The sequence below is a fragment of the Euleptes europaea genome, chromosome 7 (assembly GCF_029931775.1).
Source record: "Euleptes europaea isolate rEulEur1 chromosome 7, rEulEur1.hap1, whole genome shotgun sequence".
In the NCBI taxonomy this organism is placed as follows: Eukaryota; Metazoa; Chordata; class Lepidosauria; order Squamata; family Sphaerodactylidae; genus Euleptes; species Euleptes europaea.
In genome coordinates this window covers 60,208,377-60,226,855 of record NC_079318.1, presented here as the reverse complement: position 1 = coordinate 60,226,855, position 18,479 = coordinate 60,208,377, and the positions used below count along the sequence as shown (strand labels likewise).

Here is an 18,479-nt window from a genome sequence, read left to right as displayed (position 1 = left end):
TCCATTTATCTTCATCATCATTTAGGAAAGCCTTCAGGATAGTTTTATTACAGAAGGCATTTGGTGGAGGGACAAATTGGGCTGTATTTTAATCTCTGAGTTAGGTTTTAATCTCTGTGTGTTTTTAATCCTTGATTTTAATTTGTACTGATTTTTAATTTTAATTTTTACCTTTTGTGTTGTTGTTTTTTTGATAATTATGTTTTGTGACTTATTGCTGAGTTGTATCTACGGAGAGGTGGGATAGAACTGCTTTGAATAAATAACCAAGTGATAAAGGTAGATTGCTTATTTCCTCAAATCCCTTTGTTCTAATTGAATTATTTTATTGTTTGAGATAGCTCAAGTAGTAACTTAGAGGACTCTGTGATTATAGTAAGCAAATATCCCCCCCCCCCATAGGCAAAACGTGTAAATGTGGGTCATTTCTCTTTTTAAGCTTCTGTAGTGCGCAGAAAGTTTTGAGTGGCCCAACCTTTTTAACCATCACTCATAAGCCACCTTTCCCTCGTCTTTCAGTGTGTCTCAGCTCTGCTTGCCCATGCTGAAAGGAGCTTGTGTGGGTAGCTGAAGTAGACATGCATTTTACTGTAATAACCATTGTAAGATTGCCTTGGAGACAAGGTATATATCACTTTTACCTTACTGTAATGACTTGAGCTCAATACATTCTGAACAGCAACTGACCTGTGTGTCATAAAAGCAGCTGTCTGTACTCTCCATCTCTTCTGTAGGATTTGACATAATATAGTATTTTCAGACTATTGTGGTATAAAAAGCACTACACGTTTATAAACTTCCCCTTAGCTTTTATATTAGAAATGTTTTAAATGAAATAACAAAATAATGCTATATAGAAGAAGAGTTGGTTTTTATACCCTGATTTTCTCTACCAAAAGGAGTCTCAAAGTGGCGTACTATCACCTTCCGTTCCCCCCACAACAGACACCTTGTGAGGTAGGTGAGGCTGAGAGAGTTCTGAGAGAACTGTGACTAGCCCAAGGTCACCCAGCAGGCTTCATGTGTAGGAGTGGGGAAACCAACTCGGTTCACCAGATTAGAGACTGCTGCTCATGTGGAGGAGCAGGGAATCAAACCTGGTTCTCCAGATTAGAGTCCACCACTCTTAATCACTACACCATAAAGAAAAGGCAGTGATCCCAAGCACAATTTTCTGTGCATTATTTTTCTTTGAATATTATCAAACAAAACTAGACTATATGGTGGTTTTAAAAGTATTCTTCCCTGAAATGAGGGCATGATGCAAGAATCCATAATGAATGACTGAAAAGTATTTATTTTATCTTTGAGATCATTGACTGGCAAGTAATACTTAGTATAAAACATAGCATAAAACGATATATGTTGTTAAACACATCAGAGAGGGGTATGTAGGAAGGAAATCTTCCTAAGGTATTTAAAGCCTAGACTCTGAGACTCTGCACATCAACATCAGCACCTTGAACTGAATTTAGAAGCTAACCAATTTAGTTTCCATACATCAAAAACCTGTGTGTTCCGTCATGATATTAAATGTAAATAGTGTATTGGATCATTATGGTCATTCCAGACCTCATTTCCAGGAGTACTGTATCATTTCTGTGCCGAAATGAATGCAGTATCACATTTGTAATTATACATTAGTAATTATACATTCTACATGTGTAATTATACATTATACAGCATTTGTAATTATATACATTAGTATATCAAGGCTATAAAAAGCTGTGGTCACTCAGAAGGTATATCTGTAGTCATCTAGAATATTATGTTGCAATCATCCAATAGCCAATGAGAAAAGTGAAAAAGAAACCACTTAAGTCTAGTCACTGTGTTCTGACATCTACATTTTAGCATTCTCCTTGAATTTTTAAATCCTAGAACCTACGCTGACAATTTTTCATGCCCTTGATGTGATAAAATCAACCTACTTTTACTTTTGCAAAGACATGTTGCTTCACATTGTGAAGAACTGTTGAAGCAATCTCCTGATGTGTTGAAGTTGCAGAATTCTTCCTTTGGTACTGTCAAATAAAATCTGGCTGTTTAATGATAGAAAATCATTCTGCCTTGCACCAAAATTGCTTGCAGTCTTTTCAAATGACGTTGTGATGCTGGGATCCATAGTGAACAATCAGGGTTTGTGTATTTTAAATTCGTGACCATGTTTGGTGTGAGCATGAAGATAATCTTTCAGGGTTGAATGTTTGACATGATCCTTCAGACATCTCCAGCTATAATGGTTGTATGAACTGGACTTCAGCATTATGACCAGGGCAAATTTAATTCTTAGCTCCAAGGCAGCCAAATAAGATCTTTCCATCTGATGTTTTGGGCTCTGTCTAGCTGAAGAAGATTGGTGGTGGCGGCTTTGGAGAGATTTATGAGGCAATGGATCTCTTGACCCGCGAGAATGTGGCCTTGAAAGTGGAGTCAGCTCAGCAGCCAAAGCAAGTCCTCAAGATGGAGGTAGCGGTACTAAAAAAGCTACAAGGTAAGAGACCAACTTGCTCTGGACAGTTCTCTCATCCTGCTGACCTTCTGTATTCCATTTTGTGTTAAACCTTTTGACAAATAAGGCTATGTACAAAATATTGCTACATTCTGTTTCTTTCTACGTATCTGAAGGCATATCTACTCATCAACGTTATATTGGTTTTATATGCTAACTGCCGTGGTTCCCCCCAAAGAAGTGAACTGTAGCTTGTTGGGTGTGCTGAGAGTTAGAGATCTCAGTCTTGCTCCCAGCACTGCACTTCACATTGTTCCATGGAGAGAGCCCTAAATGTCATTTTTATATTGTGGAATTAAGGTTTGCATTGTGGTAGCACAAGAATTTAAGACTGTTCTGATAAGGGCTCTTGTGCATGGAGCTGTTGGCAGGAATATAACACATGAAGTGCACTGATGCTGGGGGCCCAGTCCTGATAAGAGAGGACATACTGCATCCTTACACTATCACTCACACACTTATGCATGATCTCATCTGCAAATACTTTGTTACATATTCTTGGGGCCATCAGTTCAAACTTTTCTCCCTCATTACTCTGTCAGACGAAACATTAGAAAAGGCCAGCTTGAAACTGCTGATGGCTCCCAAATGGCTCCTAGCATCCAGGCAAAACACACAGAAATGCATGGGGAGAGTAAAGCGACCTCTGACCGTCAGAAAATACATGCATAATCAAGGCAAAGCACTGAACTAGTCGGGATGTCTGTGAGGAAACAACCATGCATAAATGGCCTAAGATACACAGACTAGGGCTTTTCTGCTTGTTGGTTGGTTGGGAGAGCTAACTTTGGTGGTGATTCCTGTTAGAGAATTGTAAAAATTTGCCCATGCTTCTGTTAGCAGATGTTGGTTCAGTAAAAAGAGAGAGAGAGAGATCAGTTCACCTGTTTTGTTTCTTAAGAGAAGGCTGTCCTGCTGCTTCTCCCATGTAAAGGCATTTTCCACCTTGAGAAATAGAGTCAACACTTTCTAGCTGGACATGAAAGAGGTGCTTATGGAACCAAGGACCCAAAATGAGAACTACTTTCTAAAGGGTGGTTCAGATAGCTTTTATTTTGTGGATTGAGACTGATATTTTATTTATTTATTTAAAAATGTTTGTGTGCTACCTCTCCAGAAACCCTCTCGAAGTGGTTCACAAAATAAAAGATAAAATAATTAAAATCAACAACCATTAAAAATCAGCCAGTAAAACCCAGAAGCTTAAAAACACTAGGATTGCAGCCTTACTTTCACAGGAACAAATTCCTGACCAGTGTTAATGTAAACAAGTTATTTCTCTCTCTCCCCCCCCCCACATTGAAGTACTTTGTGCTCTGCAGAATGACATTTAAATGGCTTAGATGTTAAGGAATTGATATTAAGCAGAGAGAGGGAAAGTTCTATGAAGAATCTGCCTCCTCTTTTGTCATCTCCTTACCCTGCCTTAAAAGAAACTCAGGCTTTGGTAAATTTCAGTAGCAACAGAATTTAGAGTTGGAGGGTAACTCCTCCGAGAGTGCCTTTCTGTGTGCACATTTATAGTATATCTCAGAGGGTGCTCTCAACCGACATGAGATTGGTTCAGCAGAAAGAGAGAGAGAGAGAGATCAGTTCACCTGTGGCATGTCTGGACAGAATGTGGTCCATGAGGCACATAGACCCCAACCTGTATGCAAATACATTGTAGCAGACAATTTCTGGTGGTATAAATTTAGGGAGAGTGATAATACAAAACTGTTTTCTTAAACTTCCTCTGTAAAGTGAGTGAGGTCTAAGTTTCCTTATTGGCTCTATGTTGGCTGTAATGTTCCAATGCTTAAGTGTAATAGCTTTCAATTGTTCTACTTCCTGCAAGCCTTCTTGATATCATCTTTGCTACTGAGGGAACCATGCCTGTTGTAGAGACTGCTGGAACATATTCTAGGATGCTTGCTGAGTTCATAAGAGGAACTGGCCAGGTTTTTGGGGCCTTGTCCCCACATATTAACTGAGCTTTTCAGTGGGATATACCCAGCGTCCTCCTGTAAATGCTTCTTTTAGGAGAAGTTTGGTAATGCACTGGCATACTTTCAGATAAATGTGTCTGCCAGTACTGATCTCTTCATTGAGGGACTCCAGAGCTCTCTGGAACACAGTTTGAAAATCACTGCAATAATGGCTATGAGCTAATTAGGCTTTAATTGATTACATATCACAGCACTTGTCTTTACTTCTTGCAGGGAAAGATCATGTTTGCCGATTTATAGGTTGTGGAAGGAATGAGAAGTTTAACTACGTTGTTATGCAGCTTCAGGTGAGTCCTACTCCATTATTTCCCCCCATGGTTCCAGAAAAGCACCTTCAAAGTTGCTATTGAGAACCAGGAATCAATTCCTAGTGATTGTATTTGTGAGGTGAAATTTGGAAGAATCAAGGGTCTCTAACTTTTTATCAGGCAGATGAACCACACAAACACACAGGATTTGGGGGAGGTGGGAGATGTTTAGAAGCTGTGAGGGTGGCTCTTATCTCCATAGGCATTGTGCAAAAAATTCAGCAGTATTTGGGATCTACTTGTTTGGCTCCCTTTATTTGCCACCATTTTTTATTTTACTGGTAACACCCCCCCCCCAAAAAAAATACCAATAAGGTATTTTGGATTTTTTTCCAGTTTGGCTTTAGCTGAATGCACACCCCTAAATCTGGCTGTTGCCTCCAAATAGTCAAAAAACCATGAGACCAGGCACCAGATAACCTTGCCATAATAGGGAGATATTAAACTGACTGGGACCGTAAGAGGTGCCTGGAAGGGAGATGAGCTGCTAGGCTAGCAAATAGAAGTTGAGAATCTTTGGTAGGGGCCGTAGCTCAGTAGTAGAGCATCTGCTTGGCATGCAGAAAGTCCTGGGTTCAGTCCTCCAATTAAAAAGATCAGGTAATAAGTGATACAAAAGGTGCCTTCCAGAGACCCTGGAGAGCCGCTGCCAGTCTGAGTAGACAATGCTGACCTTGATGAACCAAGGGTCTAATAAGGCAGTTTCATGTGTCCTTGAGAATTCAGAGGCCCAGGATCTAAACATTGTTTCTCTTCTGAGCATACCACATCCATCTGTGCTCTATACCTGCTGGGCTTATGCTTCTCCCAACTGATTGCCTTTGTTAACCCACAGCCACCTAGTTCGGATGCCATCTACTGGCTGCTGATTGTCAACCAAGGCTGCCTCTTAAGTGAGCCATTTTGGGGCCTCAAGAGGTCTTCCATCCTGACTATACTGATGTGCAAAGCAGGAAATACAGGCAAGGGCTCAAGAAGAGGAAAATCTCTTCTCTGTGATGCAAAACGAGAATGAACATTTATCTCCAGGCCCACTTATGTCTCACTGTCTCTTTTTCCGGGCTCTGACATTTGGGATGAATGGATGATGCTGATTCAAACACCCACTTTGGGATAGAGTCATAATTGCAATATATAAAAATCCAGTTGTATAATTGTGACAGAGCCAAGTCCACCTCCCCCTTTTCAGTATCTGCCAATCCCGTTTGAACCCTGTTTGCAAGGCACAGAAGCCAGTAATGACCAATCAGGTGTGCTTTGGGTTTTTTCATTCTTCACATTTCTTTGGAGCTGTGCATGCAGGCCCACAGTTTTGATAGGAAAAAAACCCATCTTCATAGAATCATAGTGGGAAGGGACCACCAGGGTTATCTAGTCCAACCCCCTGCACAATGCAGGAAATTCACACTACCTCTCCCACACACCCCTAGTGCCCAGAAGATGGCCAAGATGCCCTCCCTCTCATGAACTGCCTAAGTTAATAGAATCAGCATTGCTGACAGATTGCCATCTAGCCTCTGCTTAAAAACCTCCAGGGAAGGAAAGCTTACCACCTCCTGAGGAAGCCTATTCCACTGAGGAACCGCTCTGTTAGAAAATTCTTCCTGATGTCTAGATGAAAACTCTTCTGATTTAATTTCAACCCATTTATTCTGGTCTAACCTTCTGGGGCAACAGAAAACAACTCAGCACCATCCTCTATATGACAGCCCTTCAAGTACTTGAAGATGGTTATCATATCCCCTCTCAGTCTTCTCCTTTTCAGGCTAAACATACCCAGCTCCTTCAACCTTTCTTCATAGGACTTGGTCTCCAGACCCCTCACCATCTTTGTTGCTCTCCTCTGGACCCGTGCCAGCTTGTCTACATCTTTCTTAAATTGTGGTGCCCAAAACTGAACACAGTACTCTAGGTGAGGTCTAACCAGAGCAGAGTAAAGCGATACCATCACTTCACGTGAACTGGACACTATACTTCAGTGTGTTTACCTCCCTCCTTGGTGGCTGATGCGGGGTTGCAAGTATTAGGCTGGGGATCTCTCTCTTAGGGCCATGAGCCACAGACTTCTCATAGGTCAAAGAGTCCTGAATGTGCCTCCCCCACATGCAGTACAGCAATACTTTTCTGTGCAACTCTATTGCCTTGGAAAAGTTGGTTTCAGGGCTCTTTAAATTGTATGTGCAGTTGAGCCCTTCACTTTCTGGGATCTGCATCTTTGTCAGTCAATATCGTTTCCTTTTTCAGCACAATGCACTGTGCAGATGCTTTTTCTGGTATTACCTGGACAATGTATGTGAAATTGCCTTGAGTTTGTACGAGACACTTCGCTGTCCACTGTGTTGACTGATACTTTGCATTTGTGATAAAACCATCACAAATCAACACCACAGCAAGACAAAAGTTCCGTATGAATTCTGCAATAATAATGAAGTGATGAGATATAGTTCATTGTCTGCGTATGTGAACCAGCTCTAAGATTAATAATGATCCTGCTTAGGAAAAGAAATTGAATATACAAGTCTGCAAGGTGTAAAGCACAACGTTATTAGCCTCTGCAAGGCAAATATTCCATTTTGTATGCATAGCTGAATCTTTGTGCAAAAGAATCTTTCTGTGAAGGCCTTGTGTGAGATGTGGATCAGCAATTTTTTAATATAAATATGTGTGCTGCGGAAGGGTTGGAGCCTATGAGTTACACGGAAGTGGCTCATAGTGGCTCATTTTTCTTCCTTCTCTTTTTCCCAGCAGTCCTTTAAAATTTCCAAAAAGCCAGTGCTGGGGATCAGGGGAGGATGCAGGGAGGGGAGGGACATGAGGGCTGCAGTGAGGAAGAAAAATGGAGCAAAATCACCCCTTCCTCTTGTGCTGCACTTCTTCTGCAAATGGAAGAAAAAAGAAGTAGTGATTTTGCCCATCTCCCCTTCTTCACTACAGCCCCTTGGGTATGATGGTGCTCCCTGAAGGCATCTCTGAACCTCACAGCCTTGGGGACAGCAAGGGGAATATAGAGAAGGATATGCTTCTATAAAATAGGATCTAACCTTATGTATTTTTGTAGTTGGAGACTAGGCCAAAATAGTGTATTCTCGGTTAAGTAGAGCTGTTGCAAACGAATCTGCTTGGGATGTTTTGGTTCTGAGCAGCAGAAACCCCAGATAGGAAAGATGACACTTCCTAGTGAAATTGCTTAGACTGAACTGTGCATACAGCCTTCTAAACTCTCTGGGGGCCAGGTTCAAATGAGGAGAAATCAAGTGCTGCCAGTATCAGCAAGTCTGATTATTGGATGGTGGGTTTTAAAGATGCATCATCATTTCCTTTTTTTTTTTTTTTTTTGGTTAATGCTCTGACTTGTAAAAAAGTGGATATTGCATTTTTCATTAGGATTCAATCTGTGGTGTGTGGTTAGTCAGGAAGCAAGTAGTATTTTGGAATTAGATGAAAACAAATGGCTAGGTTCTCTTTTGGCAGAAAGAATAGCTGTGATGGCCAAGAAGAAAAGAGGAGGGGTTTGAGTGAAAGTTCACTGACTGGGAGTTGACTATGTGATGTTTGATTTTGAGGATAGGCCAGCCTCAAGGAGATGGGTTGGGTTGGGTTGTGGCAAGGAGGGAAGGGATGTGGGCTAGAGAGGTTTGTATGAGAAAATTCTACAGCCAAGAAGTAAAATATGTGAGCCACTAGTATTTAAAACCATGGTTGTGGGAATCTTCAAACACAAATGTAGCAGGAAGAAGTCCATGAAATCTCCACTGACAAAGAAATGGTTGGATGAAAAACCAATGTGATATTGATGGAATGTTTTTAGTATTGGAAGATGAACCAATAGGGCCATGAATCTGAGAAGTGGCAGCAGTAGCTATAGCAAAGAGAGTGAGGGTAGAATAATGTTTTTTAACATTTCAGAAAGACATGACACTTTGAAAGCTGTAGAGAGAAAATTTGGAGGCACTGCAGAGACTTTGGCATTTTATGCACCGGTTGTTTTCTGCTGGATATACTGCTCTCTTGAGGCACAGTATTTGCAGTCGAATTAACAAATCACTCTGCACAGAGGTCTGAAACTGACCAAATAAGCAGCCCCATAGGTTGTCTGTGATTATTTCAGTGTTCTCAATAGATGCCAAAACAAACAAACAAACAAAAACTGTTCCATCAGGCTGAGGTCTGAAACTGACCAACACTTGCAGTGAAACTGACCAAATAAGCAGCCTTATAGTATTCCAGCTTCCAGGAGAGGGGTTGGATGCAGGGGAAAGACAAGTGGGAGGAGAAGCAAGAATGGGCGTGGGGAGAAAAAACCCGAATTGACAAGTATGCCCAGGACCAGCTTTTGATTTGAGATCAAGGCAGACTTTAAACTTGGGCTAAAACAGCATCCAGAAAACACGAGGGGAGAGCAAGGCAACTTCTAAAGGTTGGAAAAAACATACATAATTTTAAAAAAGCCCCCAAGTAGTTGGGGGGTGACCGCGACAGAAACAACTCATGCATAAAAGGCCGTTCTGGAATACACTCTGGAATAGCAGTGGTCTGCAGTGTTTTAAAATTTAAGCATTAAAAAAAAATTAGAGGTTGTGCATATTGGATGACAAATAAAAGGAATGGCTTCACAAAAGAATTATGTGGGTCTTGCTGCATTTGTTACTAATGCTCTTTTGTGGGAAGTTGAACTGAAAGGTCAAAGATTGATTGAGTGTTGGCCCTGAAATGGGCGCAATCTCTATTCTGCTCTGCAAGACAGAGGCTATAAATGATTGGGCAGAAGAGGGTCATAACAGGCAAAATACATGGCTACTAGCATTGCTCTTCATCTGTCTTCTGTCTTCAATTTCTAAGGCAGTTGATCACTTGACAGTTTTTCAAAAGAAGAAAAAAAGTCACAATGCTCTTTGGTGCTGCCGGCCACAATTTCGTCACTGGTGGTGTGAAGAATGCTTTTTAGACTGGAATGTAGCTTCTGGGAATATACTTAATACGGGATAGAAAGTGTTAATGCAGATCATGTGCATTCTGTGACTAATACCATAGTGGAGGTATTTTAAAAAATCCTCCATGCTTTCTTCTCAATTAAAATTACATATATCCTTTCATCCATGGAGCAAATAGAAGCTCTGAGAGTGATTTGCATTAGGAACATGGCATGTGGATATGGGTTCACCACCCTACCTGTTTCCTAGCCTGATCTACCACCCTAGTTCATAGCCCTGATCTACTGGGGGGGGGGAATGTGGCTCTTTGGGAGTTCCTCTATTACCTCTTTGGGAGTTCCATTCTGTGGAAGATCCATTCATGGGTCTCCTTATCACATCTAATTTTGCCCTGATAATGACATTTGAATAGCTCAAAAGCCACAGTTTAGCAACATGGGGTTTGTTGCCATTGATGCAACACACTATTTACTATGGCATATTTGGCAGATATGCACCAGTGATCTTTACAGTAAGTACACATAGCAAAGTAGTGATATACATCTCCAAATGCACTGTAGATATGTACCATGGAACCATGCCCAATTGCAGCTTCCTGGGGGTATGTCCTAACGTGTTTGGAGGTGTGATTCTTCCTTCCACACTTTGTATGCCTCCACAAAGATCTCCAGCCATTCCATGAGAATCAGCCCCTCTGTCCTAATTGGTGGCCTACCTCCAGGTAGAGGCTGGAGATCTAGAATTATAACTAATCTCCAGCCTACATGAATTGCTTATATATTATTTATTTATTTAAAGCATTTATTCCATTTCTGCTTTGGGAGAAGCAAATGGCTGCTTTGGGAGGGGGACAGCATGGCATTATACCCTACCAATGTCCTCCCCTTTCCTTAAACCCCACTCTCCCAGGCTCCTCCCTCACATCTCCAGGTATTTCCAAACTTGGAGTTGGTAACCCTAGTCCTAAATAAATTTTGTTTGTCTTGATTTTGGTGTGCCTTTGTCTGAGTGTTCTCTCACAGGCGCGCTCCCTAATGTTTCTAGCCATAGCTCAACTTAGTGTGCATGGGCACAGTGGAATGCTCTGGTGACCACCTCTCCACACTGAGCACACAGGCGTTTGGAATGCTAAAAATGCTAGTCCAGAGCAGAAGTCAGAATTTCCCTTGAGCTATGGATTAAATGTAGTGACTGTGTTGTGTCTGCCTAAATATTAGTATGGTAAAGCCACTGTGCATCTGTTTCAGGGCCGGAATCTAGCAGACCTCAGAAGAAGCCAACCGCGGGGAACCTTTACACTGAGCACAACCCTTCGATTAGGCAAGCAGATTCTAGAATCCATAGAAGCCATTCACTCAGTCGGATTCCTGCACCGGGACATCAAGCCTGTAAGTTTGAATGGGTTGCTTTTCTTGTTGTTGATGTTTTCTCACTACTAGTGATGCCATATTGCAAGCCAGCCAAGAAGGACCAAAGCCCCTTTTTGAGCCATGGATTCCAATGACCAGGGAAAACCTCCCACAGGAGCTTCTGCAGGCACTCACAATCTCCTTTCCTGGCAAAAATATGGCCTCCCGCTTTGAATGGGAGCTTGATCCCCTCCCATGCCGAGTATTAAAATAGATATTGCTCAGCTTCTAAAGATACAGAGGAGAATAAAAATTGGAACCACCTTTCAAAATAGTTCCTTGGTTTTGGGCCTGTGGGAAAGACTTTACTCTTGTCAGAGATGAGCTGGGCACTAGTTGCCAAGTCAGTGATATGTGTGAAACTGTGTTTTAAAACTAGTTTAATACATTGCCTTTCAACATCATCAACAACAAAAGTTCTGAAAGCAGGTCCACTCTGTGCCTGATGTGTTAGCTGTCAGGAATTTGGATAATGGGAATTTTGTGCTTTATGTGAGATGGTTTGCAGTGTCCCTTTCTCAGAAGTTCTATTTTAAGGAAGATATTTTTTTTTGCCGTCAAGTCACAGCGACCCCGTAGAGTTTTCAAGGCTAGAGTCATTCGGAGGTGGTATGCCATTGCCTGCCTCCCTGTCATGACCCTGATATTCCTTGGAGGTTGCCCATCCAAATTCATAGATCTACAAATGAATACCTACTGAGCATTTGCTTATCAAAGAATTGTAGACGTTTATGCAGTCTCTTGTATTTCATTGTGCAAGGCAGAAGTCTCCCCCTCCCCCATTTTTTCTCCTCTAAAGGTTGACCAGGTTTTCTGTTTATGCACTCTTTGCCGTTACACAGAAAGCATTTAGCAGCAGCTGCACCTTGCTCCCTTAGACTGTGTCCTTGAGATGGGCTGAATCTTTGTACATTTTGCCAGGTTTTAGCCAGTTATTGTTGGCAAAGGTGTGTCAAGTGTCAATCTACATGGGTAAAGAAAGGCCATAGGTCTACTGTGCTACACATCCCCGTCTTAATATAGGGCATGTAAGTTGTGGTTTTGTCCCATACTGTCTAGGACAGTTCCTTTGGTTTTCTTTAAAAATAAAGCAAAGCTGTTCTAGGCTGTGTTTAGTAATCATATGTTTGTAAAGAATACTGAAAACATGATATAATGAAGTAATGAAAACAGAACTTCTCAGAAAGGATGATGGGATGGAATAAGAAAAAAACAACAGGCAAGGCCTCAATAAGTGTAAACGGTGGGAATGGTACCATTTTAAATTTGCTATCATTATTTAAGCAGTCTTGATTTATGAAAAGAGGGGGGATGGACAGATGAATTCCACCTTAGTTTCAAAAGTCCTTGGAGGAAATGGCTGATGTAAGCGTGATGATATTGGTAACTGGAACAAGGCACTAAATGGTGAGTTTGTTATAATAAGTGAAATAGTTCTGACTTACTAACTTTTAAAAATATCCTGTTGTTTTTGTATAGTCCAACTTTGCCATGGGACGCCTGCCCTCAACCTATAGGAAATGTTACATGTTAGACTTTGGTCTGGCCCGGCAGTATACCAATACCAACGGTGAAGTTCGGCCTGTAAGTGATGCCTTTTCCAATTCTGCTGCCATTTAGGTAATGGGATTTTAAAGCCTATTATGCTGTTAATTTACAGTTGCAATATTGTTAGCTGCTGGTTGGGCATGCACGTTCGTTGGGATGGACATTGAAAAGAATTATTTCTTTTGAAATCATAATATATTTCCATATATGTCTGTGACTGGAGCTCAATATTTTGAGGCAATGCTATTTAAATTATCTTCATTGTTCTGAAAGCTTTACTGGAGTTCTTTTTTAAAGAGTAGTGGGAGGGCAGATAACATAGGTGTAGAGGTATTTTTCTTAGACCAGATTTCTTTAGATATTTGCGAATGTTTTGTGAAAAATCATGTGTATTGAACCTGTGGCCATTTCCAACTTCCATATTTTTATGGCTTGTATCATATTTAGATATTAGTGAGGTGTAGTATTAACTTGTTGCAGCAAAGTTAAAATGCTTGTCCAGCTATGAGTAAATAGGAAAAATGGCATCAACTTAAGAAACAATTGGGGTGTGGGGAACCCTGGAGGAATTGTATGTGAAAATATATGGCCAAATAGTATCCAATCCATCTATCACCCTTTGTTTTTTTGACACATTTTGAACTACCAGGGATGCTGTAAAAGGTTTGCATTAAAGATAACTTGTGTTAATGTGCATTCTGAAAAAGAAATTCGCTGGTACTGATATAACAATTATTACATTCTCTTGCAAAATTATTCTATTTAATGGCATATTTATATGAATAGGCAAGATTCATTCTCTCATGCTAGCTATTTAGCCTGGAATGGAAAATCTGTTCCCTCGGTTTTTATGGCAAACCCAGAGTTTACTGTCAACTTGTTAGTTTCCCTTCTTTTTTCAAACCTGCTCTGTAATTCATTTGATTTAAAGTATTTTTGAGGCTTTCCAGTGCCATTGTCGCTTTAAATTTTCCTCCTTGCCTCAAGTAGTATTTCTGAATCAGCTGTGTTCCATTGGATGGGTGGGGGGCCAGGCAGGCTTTAATAACAGTTTTTCTTTAATATCTTGGGCAGAATAGCATGGGGCTCCTCTCTGATAGACTCCCAAGAATATTAAAGACCTTCTAATCATGGGAAGAAGTAATGAGAGTGTACACTATCCAGCAACTGTCCTGTGGAGCCCAACAATGAGATTACACCTGAGGGAGAGCACCAGGGGCTAATTGATAGGGAACTAGGGGAGAGAAAAAGAAGATACCGTCTTATAGAAATGTTATGAGGACGTTATAGTCAACAAGCAGGAGATAAATCTAATAAATAAATTCATGCTGCCTTTTCTTTTCATGATAGTAACTGCACAATTGCAATGATGAAAATAAAAATAAAATAAAGGAGTGCTTGTTTTGATTGCAAACAGAGTAAGTAAAACCCCTCCACCCAGAGCTGGCTAATTAAGGTTCACCTGAAGAATGGTGTGGCCTCTTCAGTTTACAGGAAATAATGAATTAAACTGTGAAGCAGAAGCCTCTTAAAAGAAGGGGCAAGTAGAAAGGTAAAGTAATTGGGGCAAGGAGAAACTGTGTACTCAACCGGCTTGTATGGTCCTGCTTCAGTTCTCTTTACATGCATGATGAAGAAGGCTGTTGCTTATGACACAGTAAACCAGGTTATCTTCAAAATGCCACAGCAACTTTTTGAAGCAATTACTAAATGGTTCTTAGTCTAGTATCCTTTCTCAAAAGAAATGGCACCCACACTTTTTTTTTAACTAGAGCAGTATTTATCCATGTTAGAGATTTATAATGCAAACCACGTGGCCTTTTAATGTTCCTGGAACATGACACCATAGGTGTCCAAATCAGATGAGATCCATCTTTGCTATCATGTACAGCTTGGTGATCAGCTACATCCAGAACTTTTTAGATGAACAGGGAGTTACCTGTAACTATTGTTACACCCTGCCATCATCCCTCTCTATAATTAGACATAGTTTTGAGCTATGATACTTCCTATGTACAAGAAATAGCCAGAAAGGAAATAGCCAGAAAGGATGTTTGACCTGTAGCAGTGGGCTGCAAAGGGTGATGATCATAAATATGTGACTTTATAGAGGGCATTTCAAGAACTAGTTCAAGCAAGCAGTCATGTTATACTGGTATCTGGTAATGTTATACTAGCAAAATGACTGTCATTCTGCTGCTTGAAGAAGAGCTCCTTGTGTCAGGAAACCTTGCATATCTCTACACCAAGAAATTCTGGTATAGTAAGCAACAGCCGCCCTGAGTCCGGTTTTGCTGGGGAGGGCGGGATATAAATAAATAAAATAAATAAATAAATAAATACAATCTTCCATGCAAGCTCTTGGTTTGGAAGATTTTTAGAATGCTTATTATCCTGGACAAGTTTAGTAATGTGTCATGCCACCCTATTAGGCTTTCAGTTGTGTTCTCAAATAGATGTCTGCATACAGAAATAATTGTATTGTTGCCAGTAATTTAATAGCCCGTCATTGTTAATTCTTTTCTTTCTGTACGAAGAGCGATTTTTCAGTTTGAAAACTGACTTCTGCAATCTTTCATGAATGCATAAAGGCTTGGGCTATTATTATACTTGCCCCTTGCAGCTCTCTGTTGAAAATACTGTGCAATCATTATTGTGCATATAGCAGCAAAGGGAAAGCAATGTTTGTATCACGACAAGTGTCTCCTGTTTGCATGAACTGGTAATGCATTATTGCGCTTTGCATGCTGTTGTTTTTGCTGATTCAGCCCTAGCCCATTGATTAGATCTCTGTCTCCTTGTGATTCAGACTGCACTGCAGTAGTTTGCAATGCCTGGCTGAGGATATTGTATGTATGGGTAAGTGCAGGTTTGTCTCTGTATACGTGTGTGGTAGAAGCAGCAAATTAGACAAGAGAAAGCATCATCAGCTTTGATTAACCTAGGTTAAAAGTTGCAGGAAACAAATTAAGCTAAAATATTGTGCATTTTATTAACATAGTTTTCTGTCTGGATCAGGCAAAAAAAAAAAGAGAGAGTAGTTGTTCATATATGTATTTCCTAAGATGGGAGCAATTGTATAACATTAGGAAAATCTTTTGGAGCAGGAATACTTTAAGAAAGTAGTTCTCTGAGTGATGTGTTTCTTACCCTTTTGCTTTGGGGCTTGGACAAGTGATTACATGCAATATTGTGGCAGTGTTGATCACTCACGGGTACGAGAGATAACACAGTGTCCTGGTAGACCTATCACGTTTTAGTCTATAAGTGGAAAAGGACCTAAGGAAAGACAGAGACAATATTTTCAAGTTTAACAAACAGAGATATTCCACAATTCATGTTACATCTTTCTTTCTCCTGGATTTTGTTTGAACTGGCCAAACACATTGGGATGGTGATGCTTTTACTGCAAGATAACACTACCTTCATTATGGAAGCTGATGATTTGTGAAGGGGTTGGATCGCATGGCAAAATAGGCCCAGTACTCTGAAAAATAGCATATTGTTGACATTTTACAGATGAAAATAGGGACCGTCTTGTAATACACGTGTCCTTGAAAGACCACTGTTCTCACTCATAGGATCACTATCTGCCTCCTCCCTCACAATTACACATCTCAGAAAGCTTAGCCTTCTGTATGCTGTGTTTATTTACTCTGAAATAACCTGCTTCTAAAGCAAGTGTGATGATAATCTGACCAAAATATTTTTAAAATATAATGTTTCACAAAATATTTAATCACATACATGTGGTTGCATTCATTATAGCACAGGTCCAGCACAATCACGTTCAGCAACATTAACTTTCCTGCTAGGTGGCTATACCAGGAACAGAGAGGAAGTGGTGCACTGGCTTTTAGTGTTTAGAAGACCACCCCAAAAGAATCGGTGGGTCACTGTAAGGATGTATCAATGAAGTCTTCTGTTATGGTCACATGATTTGAAGGCAGACTGGGTTTTCCCCCTTTGGGCTAATGGTAAACTAGAAAAGGTCCTAGGGTACATTTATTATTATTTATTTAGAAAATTTAGATGCCGCTTCTCCAGAAACCTGTTCAGGGCACTTCCCTGTTCAAAATGAACCTCACTACCTGCAGTACACAGCAGGCTGTGCACTGATGGCACCTTAGCGGCCATCTCTGTGCATCTATAGGAATCTGTACTAGATCCACTTGCCTTTTTCTCCATCCCTGAGATCAAACTTCCTGGGTGAAGACAATCATAATGTTTACAAAGCACTGCGGTTGGTTTGGAAGTGGTCTCATCACACTGAGTTCAAACATACCTTTTCTCCTATATGGCTAAGCTCAGAGGAAAAAAAAAACTCTGGCTGTTCTGTACAGTATTGATTAGCTCATGCCTGTGATGTCACCAAGGCAACTCCACCCCTTCCACATATCAGCTTTAAAAAAGACAGGATAAATGCATACATAAGTAAAAGTGAATCCATGAGCATAGGAAGCTGCCTTATACTGAATCAGACCCTTGGTCCATCAAGGTTAGTGTTGTCTACTCAGGCTGGCAGTGGCTCTCCAGGGTCTCGGGCAGAGGTCTTTCACATCACCTCCTGCCTAGTCCTTTTAACTGGAGATGCCGGGACCTTTTGCATATAAAGCAGATGCTCTACCACTGAGCCACACCCCCTCCCTGGTTGTGGCTTTTTAAAAAAAGTCTGGCAAGTGTTGGATCAGGCAGGACAGAAGAGTCGAAAGTCAAGCCAAAGCTCAGGTAGCCAGAGGAGCCAGAGAGCCAATGAGTCCATAGAGTGTGGGTCAGAAGTGAGTCAGGCCAGAAGTCAGGAATCTACACAGTAGTCCTGGGGAGAGACCAGGAACAAGATTGTAGAGTCAGGAACCAGGATCAGTAGAATTAGCAGTCTTCAGACTGTGAGGAAACTGCTCAGACTGAAGGATTTAACCAGCAGGCAGCAGCTTTATACCTCTAGGCTAAATTTACTGAACCTTTTACTCAGCTGCTCCCAGCATTTCATTTGTCTGAAGGTGAGTCCTTCAAATTGTGCAGCTGGAAGGAGGCTGGATTCAGGCCTCTCAGATTGAAAGACTCATGTTAGTTCTCTACTTATGCCATGTACAACTTAATCCCTAGAAACCAGGTAGGTCAGGGTGTGTGTGTATATTGTGATAGGGATAGAGATTTGACAGGGACTGATACCAGAAAAAAAAGGCTGTCATTGATAATTAATAGCATAGTATTAATATTATTATTATTATTAGCCGCCCTTTCCTGGCCAAGGCCAGGCTCAGAACGGCTCGCAACCTTTTAACACAGGTAAAAATAATGTCTCCTGAGCATACAAAAACTGCCCATCCTTTGCTTATAAAGACAATGACAGTGTAATTTGAAGTGGTGACATAACCAATAATGTGGTACACAGTGGAAAGCAAAAACTGATGCCAACAAATCTGAGGGGTAGGGAAGTGCCACTGGGAGAACAGCAAGAGTGGCTGACAGTACAATTGAAATGAATGGGCTTAGACTGGAGTAACTCTCCTAAGGATTGCACTGTGAGCATCATACATTGTGGTAGGAACTACTTGGCATTAACTGGAACCCTCTATACCCCAAGGGAGGATCACCTGCCTCCGCCCTCTCATGTATTAGGCTCCACAATCTAGACCACTGTGCACCATCATGTCTAAAAAGACTTGTGAGCTTTAGACTACTCAAGCACAAGAGCCACAGTTTGTGCTTCATGGGAAGGCAAAAAAAATAAATAAACGTTGACCTGATTTTAAATTCATTTCTGTTTTTGTTTCTGTCCA

The 18,479-nt window shown here is 40.9% G+C and overlaps 1 protein-coding gene across 1 annotated transcript in view; it reads left to right on the top strand.

Moving 5' to 3' along the window:
- Nucleotides 1–18,479, top strand: part of TTBK1 (tau tubulin kinase 1) — a 103,259-nt gene that overhangs the window by 28,420 nt on the left and 56,360 nt on the right. The window contains exons 3-6 of the mRNA XM_056852907.1: nt 2,347–2,494; nt 4,714–4,787; nt 10,987–11,127; nt 12,628–12,732. Of these exons, the coding sequence (XP_056708885.1) occupies nt 2,347–2,494; nt 4,714–4,787; nt 10,987–11,127; nt 12,628–12,732 (468 nt within the window). The remainder of the gene's footprint in view (nt 1–2,346; nt 2,495–4,713; nt 4,788–10,986; nt 11,128–12,627; nt 12,733–18,479) is intronic.